Here is a 9,008-nt window from a genome sequence, read left to right on the forward strand (position 1 = left end):
CATAATTTGGATTTCTGTATACGACCATCTACTCTTAGTAGTTTATGATCATCGACCACTGGATTCAATTCAAGTAATGTGCTGTTTTTGGATAAGCTGGTACCTCTTGTGATGCTGTCGATTTCATGACAATAATCTTCCTGTTGGACACACCAGATGATGATCTATTCTGCATGCTCAATGTTAGCAACAGTAGGGTGTCCTTTACACATGTGCCAGCCATGACACTCTGATGATTTGTTGCTGCTAAAACAATGGGCGATGTGAAGATGAGCTACGGCCCGCATGAAGGACGACGAGCTTGAAAAGCATTCAAACCGATTAAACCTTAGCTTCGGTTTTGGTATCACAGAAGTGTAGTGAGTAGAGATGGTTGGTCTGATTTCCTTGTCAGATTCTGGTTCTACCAGCTCATAAGTGTTTATGATGTCCTTTGAACAAGGGTTTTTATAGAGGAAACTTGGAGGCGACAGCCACGTGTTGTCATTGAGTTTAGAGGCAGCTGTAAGTCTTGTTCCTCTGTTGGCCGGGTTCAGATCAGTGGGGATGTGATGCCACTGCTCAGGAGTAGAAAATGTTTTGATTCGTTCTGCCCTATTGCTGACATAGACGTAGAATTGTTTTGTTTGATTGTACACGTAACCAAGCACCTCTCTACTGTCTGTGTAGAATATAAATGAGTCAATAGCAATGTCCAATTCATCCCTTATAACTTCTTCAATTTCTACTGCTAGTACAGCAGCGCAAAGTTCAAGCCTTCGTATGGAATGTGTGGGTTTCGGAGTTAGTTTTGCTTTACCCAGGATGAACTCACAATATACCCTGTTGCTGGATTCTGAGGCTTTCAGATAGGCCATTGCAGCTATAGCCTCTGTAGATGCATCAGAAAATATGTGGACCTCTTTTCAGACGGCAGTTGAAAGGGACGTTAAAGAATAACAACGTGGGACTTGAAGATGTTCTAAGATCTTTAAAGATTTCCTCCATGTTTCCCACCCTTATTGCTTCTGGCATGGTAGCACAGTGTCCCAATCTGTGTTCTCGGCGGTTAACTGTCCAACAGTATCTTGCCTTGGATAGTGATGGGTGCTATAAATCCAAGGGGATTGTAAATGCTGCTGACCACGGATAAGACTCCTCATTTGGTGAACGACTTATCGCAGGCTGATACCTGGAATGTGAATGTGTCCTGTTTAATGTTCCACAACAGACCAAGACTACGTTGCATTGGAAGAACATCAGAACCCAGATCATGGTCCTTCAGGCTTGTTGCATGGTTTTCGGATGGGAATGCTTTCATTACCTCCTGATTGTTGGAGATAATTTTGTGCAGTCTGAGGTTTGCTGCAGACAGCATTTCCTGTGTCTGCACAGCAGATCAATTGCTTCTTCACTCCTGGACAAAGACTTAAGTCCGTCATCAACGTAGAAGTTCCTTTCCACAAATAGACGAGAATCCGATCCATACTCTCTCTCTTTGGTAGAAGCAGTACAAGTTCAGCGACTGGGCGAAGGAAAACTCGTGATGAACCACCTTTAGTTACCTTGACTGCCACCTCTCATCTTTCCATCCTCACTGGGCATAGCCTTGGTGATAAGACCCATTGGCCAGTCATTGTGAGAGCTTCTTTGTCTTTTAGGATGAGGTCTCCTTCTTGGAGGTTAGGTTTTGCTGTCTGCCATTTGTGACGGCTCTGGAGCAGATGTAGGTATTCAGTCTTCCAATGGTGCCAAAAGATATTAGACAGATGTTGTACCTGCTTCCACTGATGTCTGTACGTGTCATTGTGGTTGAAATTTCCAGAAGGAATTGTGGCGGTTCCAATTTTTTGTGTAAGAAGAGTTGCTGGTGTAAGGATCATTGGGGCATCAGGGTCCGACGATACAGGCACCAGCAGTCTGGCATTTATTATTGCAGACACTTCCGTGAGGAAGGTGACCAAGACTTCATGGGTGAGTGGCAGCTTGTGGTCCAGCAGCATTGAATCAAGAATTCTTCATGCGATTCCAATCATGCGCTCCCAGGATCCTCCCATATGCGATAAATGTGAAGGGTTGAACACCCAAGCGCACCCATAGTCAGTCAAGAAATGATCAAGCTGAAGTTCTTTGCAGGCTCCTATGAAATTCATCCCTTATAACTTCTTCAATTTCTACTGCTAGTACAGCAGCGCAAAGTTCAAGCCTTGGTATGGAATGTGTGGGTTTCGGAGTTAGTTTTGCTTTACCCAGGATGAACTCACAATATACCCTGTTGCTGGATTCTGAGGCTTTCAGATAGGCCATTGCAGCTATAGCCTCTGTAGATGCATCAGAAAATATGTGGACCTCTTTTCAGACAGCAGTTGAAAGGGACGTTAAAGAATAACAACGTGGGACTTGAAGATGTTCTAAGATCTTTAAAGATTTCCTCCATGTTTCCCACCCTTATTGCTTCTGGCATGGTAGCAGAGTGTCCCAATCTGTGTTCTCGGTGGTTAACTGTCCAACAGTATCTTGCCTTGAATAGTGATGGGTGCTATAAAACCAAGGGGATTGTAAATGCTGCTGACCACGGATAAGACTCCTCATTTGGTGAACGACTTATCGCAGGCTGATACCTGGAATGTGAATGTGTCCTGTTTAATGTTCCACAACAGACCAAGACTACGTTGCATTGGAAGAACATCAGAACCCAGATCATGGTCCTTCAGGCTTGTTGCATGGTTTTCGGGTGGGAATGCTTTCATTACCTCCTGATTGTTGGAGATAATTTTGTGCAGTCTGAGGTTTGCTGCAGACAGCATTTCCTGTGTCTGCACAGCAGATCAATTGCTTCTTCACTCCTGGGCAAAGACTTAAGTCCGTCATCAACGTAGAAGTTCCTTTCCACAAATACTCTCTCTCACCTAGTTGGGCTGTCCATCTCAGTCCATAGATTTCCACAGCAGATGAGGGGCTGTTGCCGAAGATGTGTACCTTCATCCGATAATCTATTACCTCATTGTGGATGTCATTGTCCTTGTGCCATAGGAACCTGAGGTAGTTTCTACTGTCTTCCCTCACGATGAAACAGTGAAACATTTGTTGGATGTCGGCCATTACTGCAACGGGTTCTTGTCTGAAGTGAACCAGTACGCCTATGAGACTGTTGTTCAGACTGGGTCCGGTGAGGAGCAGGTTATTGAGAGAGATACCTTCATACTGAGCACTGGAGTCAAACACCACTCTGATTTGATTGGGTTTGCGAGGATGGTAGACACCAAAGAATGGAAGATACCAGCATTCTTCTTCCTTTATTTGTGGAGCAGGCTCCGCATGATCTCTATCAAAGATATTCTGCATGAAGTCGATGAAATATTTTTCCATCTCTGGTTTCTTTTTTAAAGTGCGTTTTAAAGATGCAAGTCTTGCAGTTGCTTGCTGCAGATTGTTTGGCAACCTTGTCCTTAGAGAATGAAAGGGTAAGTGTTGTGAATTCTCTTTCTGGTCTCCCTCTGGTTATTACTGAAGCTAGTGGAGCTGGTCAGATTTACAGAGGGGTTGCGAGTTCTCTTTCTGGGCTCCCTCTGGTGGTTACTGGAGGTAGTGGAGCTGATCTGATTGACAGAGGCTGGCCACCTGATAATGAGGATGACGATTGGAGATCTGGGGTTTCAGATTGGGATTTAAGACAGCTGACTCCCTCTATCCCTGCTGGTGATTTTCTTCCTGTGCCTTCTGAGGTCTGATGTCTCCTGCTCTGTCCCTGCATGGTTAAGCTAAGTGGTTCATTTGCTATTCTGTTTGCATTTGATCTGGTTTTGTCTATCTCTGCTTTGTGTGGGTCAGCCAGCTCCGGCTGAGGCTGTGCTGAATCGCTGCCCACGGCTAATTTGGCATTGAGCTATTGGAAGTCCTGGTATTCCTTTATTGACTCTGACGTATTTAATTTCAGTAGAGTTGAGATGTATTTTTTGCAAGTGTCTTTGTAAGACTTGTATGCAGAGTACAATTGTTCAAGGACTCCCTCTCGTGGTAACTCGTGATAGGCATACTGGGAGATGCTGTTAATGTGACTCTGCAGTCTTTGCCATAAGACGGATATATTACAAGAAAGTTCATGCTTAATGATTTCCAGGTTCTCTATAGATTTCCTTGATGGCTTAGCAGAGCGCTTTGGTCTGTTGCTGGCTGAGAACTCTTGTAAAGATATTGCAGACTTTCCTTCAGCCATTGTAGCTCAGAGGCAGATGAGATCTGTGTAATATGAGCTGCTACAGTCTCTGCAGGGTGAAGGCTGGGGGAGGGGCTATGCTGCACACAGACTGATACAAGCTGATGGTATCTATATAATGTAAGAAGATCTTCTGATGTCTGTTCTGACATGTAGAAGCTGGAGACTGACTTTACAGATGTAACTGCAATAGTCTCTTTTTACTATTCTGCCTCATGGCCAACCATAAGTGTTGGGCGCTCAGACTGCCATCCCATGGTATCTGTTTACGATTACTCACATTTAGTGATGTCTGCAGATAGCTTAAACTCGACTGGAAATGAGCACATTTGAAGGGTCCAGTAGAAGGTTTATTCTCGGCTGAATGCTTGCATAATGCGCAGTTACAGTAGGTAAAAAGAGACTTTCCTTGTACAGACCTGTATAAACGCGTGTCTCAAGATGGAGATAGACTCAAAGATGGGGAAGAAGGGAGGGGTTACAGAAATGAGAGTCACAAGCGAGGAGGGAGGAGACAACCTATAAAAGGGACAGATCTATACACAGCAATCAAAAACAACAATATAATTAAATGCAGCACTGTCTGTATGATTCTATATCATGGGACATGACAGTGTGCCTCGCCCATGAGACTTTGCTTGCAGCAGTGCTGCATATGCTTTCATATCATCCTGTTTGCTGTGTTTACTTGAACTGTTTATCACGTGCTGCACCTATGTTTATTCGTATAAATACAGACTTTGCTTACAGCAGTGCTGCAAATATTCTTGCAATAAACACACAAGTAATGCTGTATTGATCATGCTTGCACTCTTGCTGCTGATGATACTTGTGTGTTTACTGCAAGATATATTCTTGCAGTAAACACACAAGTGTCCTCAGGTTCAACAGTGAATGCAGTGTGTATTGTAATGCTGTATTGATCATGCTTGCTCTCTTGCTGCTGATGTTACTTGTGTGTTTACTGCAAGATATATTCTTGCAGTAAACACACAAGTGTCCTCAGGTTCAACAGTGAATGCAGTGTGTATTGTAATGCTGTATTGATCATGCTTGCTCTCTTGCTGCTGATGTTACTTGTGTGTTTACTGCAAGATATATTCTTGCAGTAAACACACAAGAGTCCTCAGGTTCAACAGTGAATGCAGTGTGTATTAAATTCTTTTGGGATGCTGCATTGACTGTTTGACAAGGTCACTCAGGTGTGTGTGTGATGATATAGAGTTTGCCATCAGTGCATTGTATAATGTGTTTTTTAAAATTTTTTCAACAGTGAACAAAATCTGCACACGTTGGCGCTCGATGAAGGACAGCTTCAACACTGATGTTCGTGCTGAGGGACAGGTTCGCAGTGGTTCAGCGGCAAGGACCAGAACAAAGTACCGCTATCATCGCGCATTGGAATTCCTACGACCGGTCCTTGCTGCCACCAGAGCGTAAGTTTAATTTTTTTTGTTTTAATTGAACATAATCGGTGATTTTATATTCCACAGCTGATGCTTCTTGTTAATGCATGATACTAATGTTTTGCTTTTCTTTCCACAGCACCTGGAGCAGCACCCTGCAAACTATCCCTAGAGCGGTCCTTCATCGATCAACCTCGGACCCGTCCCAGCCATCCGACAGCCAGGAAGCAACTTGCAGATCTGCAACACAGACAGCTGGTGACCAAGAAGCTGGTCAATCAGTTGTTCCCCTGTCCAAGGTCTCTGCCACTGGTTATGCGGGCACTACCCGCCAGCGGCAGAGGGCCTCGGACAGGCCTGTCTTGCCCGAGTTCATGCACTTGAGCGAGGCCTTTCATGCCAGCCTCAAGTCGCTGTCCGAAAGCGTGGAAAGTGTTTTTTCACTAATGGAACGTGGTTTTAACCACATGGAACACCTCTTCCACTCTTCCGACCAACACCTTGACCGGCTGGAGGCCGACCTCAACACACCAGCGCACCATTTCTTTAGTAAAATTGAACGGGGCATGGCGGGTCACCTAAGTCCTGAGCAACAGCTGAATGTGTTACATGCCTGCAACACTGCTTACTTACAGGTTATGCAGCAGAATCAGTACGTGCAGCAGTCAGTGTTGTCATTCCCACCTGTGCCACCACTGACTCACTTCACCACAGTACCGACTTCTGCTGCATACCACTGTACGGCCCCCTGCATTCCTAGCCAAGCCGGACACCACTACACAACACCAATGCCGAGTGCTGCTGGACACTCCACCCCCACCACCACCATGGCAAGCGCTGCTCCTGTCTGGAGCACCAGTACTGCCACCGTTACGCAATCTTGGCGCACCACCACCGCAAAAGCAGCTTGGGCCACCGCCACCTGTTCTTCTGTTCGGAGCACTGACCCAACATATCCAGGTAGGAGCACTGCCACCACTCAGCAGCAGTATGGGAGCACCACCACCACTCCGCATCATTCCAGGAGCACTGCCACCACTCCTCATCAGAGGAGCACCGCCACCACTTCGCCTCCTAGGAGCACCGCCACCACTCCTCATCAGAGGAGCACCGCCAACACTTCGCCTCATAGGAGCACCGCCACCACTTCTCCCACAAGAAGCAACGAGAACACTTCTCCTCGTAGGAGTACCGCCACCACTTCTCCCACAAGAAGCACCGACAACACTTTTCTTTCTAGGAGTACCGACACCACATACTCTCCTTCAAGGAACACCACCAGCGCCACCACCGAGCAGCAGAGGGGAGACCAACGTTCAATATTTTTTTCATCCCGGACACGGTCCAACATCTCTAGGCGGTCAACCAATGTAAAGCGGTCACACGGTGGTAGTCGGTCCAGGCAGTTGACTCCTGCCCCAAAGAAGACCAAAAAACAAAAGACTTTGTTTGCCAGTCTCCCCTCTCCTTCCAATGTTTCTCAACCTGCCTCCATTTCCATCCCTGAGCTCCCTTCCTCCAGTACTTTTGTCGCCCCTTCACCTAGAACCCCTTCCTCAATTTCCAGCCATTCCTCGTCTCTCCACATCCCCAAAGTAGCCCACTCTTCCCCCAAACGTCCTTCAAAAGAAAAATATTTTTTTTTCCTAAAAAAATAAATGTTCAATTTTGCTTGCTCAAAAAAAGGTTTGTTTAATGTGTCTTTCACCACCCACACACACTGCGCCGTACACACACTGCGCCGTACATTTTGCGTATTTGTCACCACATTGCTCCATCACTGACACCTGTTTCGCATGTCAATCTTGGAGATATGTGTAGTCAAAAACACAAAATCTGTATGACTTGTATTTTCCCCAACAGTCTCTTCAGTCAGGTAATATAGCACAGACTGAATAGAGGATGGTGTTGAGTGCAATGCCTATCTATTGTTACCTTGCCTTGTATCATACACAGTTAATTGACTATGGTGTGTTTTAACATCATTTAACTGTTTGGGATACAATCCAAGGTGATTCTAGATAGACCTTGTAATTAACCTCATCCTCTATTCAGTGTGTGTTGATAAAATGAGGAGATGATGGGGAAAATACTCGCCATATGTACAATACCCTGGCCTTGTATCATAATTATCACACAGGCCAGGTGAATGCACATGAGTTTTAACCTGCAGCGTCGCTTCAGTCTGCATATATTTCTATTAGACTGTAGCGATGCTGCAGTTTACCTTTTATGTGTTTTCTCCTGTCAATGAGTGATTACCTTCTGAAGTCGGGATACGTTACTTTTGGCATCCTCACGTCAGCATGACACCAGGCCTGGGTATTGTATTAGTTGTATAAACTTTATTATGTCTACTGTCTGCGGTCAAACTGGCCACAGTGATGATAATACAAATAGTATTAATAGTCACAGCGTTAGGTCTCATAAATAGTTAGGGATGCTACTGCATTCCCAAATCAATATTTTTAACATCATGCCTGGTGACACAAAAATTAGTTGTATTATCTCCACCGTTGCATCAAATTGAACTCAAAGTGTAGAGATAATAAAGATCATACAACTTGTGCGTATGTATAGTCACCTGGTCTTGATTCACAAAACCCAGCATCAAGAATTCACTGGTACACCTGGCCAGTTGATTATTGTATTGAAGTGTAAAAAGACAGAGTGCACTCGGTACAGGTATCAACACAGGTTTTTTATTAACATACACAAAAAAATAAACTTTGTTACACCATTTGCTCTTGCCAGGCCACCCGTCCTACATCTGAGTCGAAGTAGGCCGCAAATTGGTCCCTCATTTGGCCAACTTCAACGGATGACCGGAGAGCGTGCTGAGTAAATTCAGGTAAGGGGTTAGGAGCAGCATCATCAAGTTCAAAGCTCGAGTGCTCTCTAACCATGACAAAATTATGTAGAACCACAAAGGCCTTCACCACCTCATCCACTGTTTCAAGTTTCAGATTAATGGCTGTGCTGAAAATGCGCCCTCTGGAGACAAGTATACCAAATGCACACTCCACAGTTCTTCTGGCCCTGGTCAGCCTGTAATTAAAAATTCTTTTGGTGTGGTCCAAGTCCCTGCTGGAGTAGGGTTTGAGCAGGTTTTGGCACATCTGGAATGCCTCATCCCCAACCATTACAAAGGGCTGTGGCGGACCTTCCGTGTTGGGAAGAGGCCGTGGCATGGGGAAATTGAACTGGTTGCCATACAACCTCCAGCCCATGTCAGTTCTTAAAAGCCTGGGAGTCATTCCCACAGCCAAATGCCCCAATGTCCACTGCAACAAACTTACAGTCTGCATCAGAAATGGCCATGAGTACTGTAGAGAAGTACTTTTTGTAGTTACAGTACTCTGATCCAGTTCTTTTTGGTTTTATAATCCGGATGTGTTTCCCATCCA

At 45.1% G+C, this 9,008-nt stretch overlaps 1 protein-coding gene across 1 annotated transcript; it reads left to right on the forward strand.

The window, feature by feature from the left end:
- Window positions 1-5,375: 5,375 nt before the first annotated feature.
- Window positions 5,376-7,434, forward strand: LOC141047489 (uncharacterized). The gene is made up of 2 exons (XM_073542596.1): window positions 5,376-5,631; window positions 5,741-7,434. Exons 1-2 carry the CDS (start codon window positions 5,498-5,500, stop codon window positions 7,257-7,259), a joined length of 1,653 nt encoding a protein of 550 aa, XP_073398697.1. The 5' UTR covers window positions 5,376-5,497; the 3' UTR covers window positions 7,260-7,434.
- Window positions 7,435-9,008: the final 1,574 nt, after the last annotated feature.

Source organism: Dendrobates tinctorius, unplaced genomic scaffold (assembly GCF_039654945.1).
Source record: "Dendrobates tinctorius isolate UK_male_01 unplaced genomic scaffold, ASM3965494v1 ptg000127l, whole genome shotgun sequence".
NCBI classification, from domain to species: Eukaryota; Metazoa; Chordata; class Amphibia; order Anura; family Dendrobatidae; genus Dendrobates; species Dendrobates tinctorius.

Bases quoted from the DNA above. Each gene is read 5' to 3' on its own strand.
- LOC141047489 (XM_073542596.1), top strand. From the start codon at position 5,498: ATGAAGGACAGCTTCAACACTGATGTTCGTGCTGAGGGACAGGTTCGC. The intron at 5,632-5,740 runs GTAAGTTTAATT...TTCTTTCCACAG, and splicing joins GTCCTTGCTGCCACCAGAGC to CACCTGGAGCAGCACCCTGC.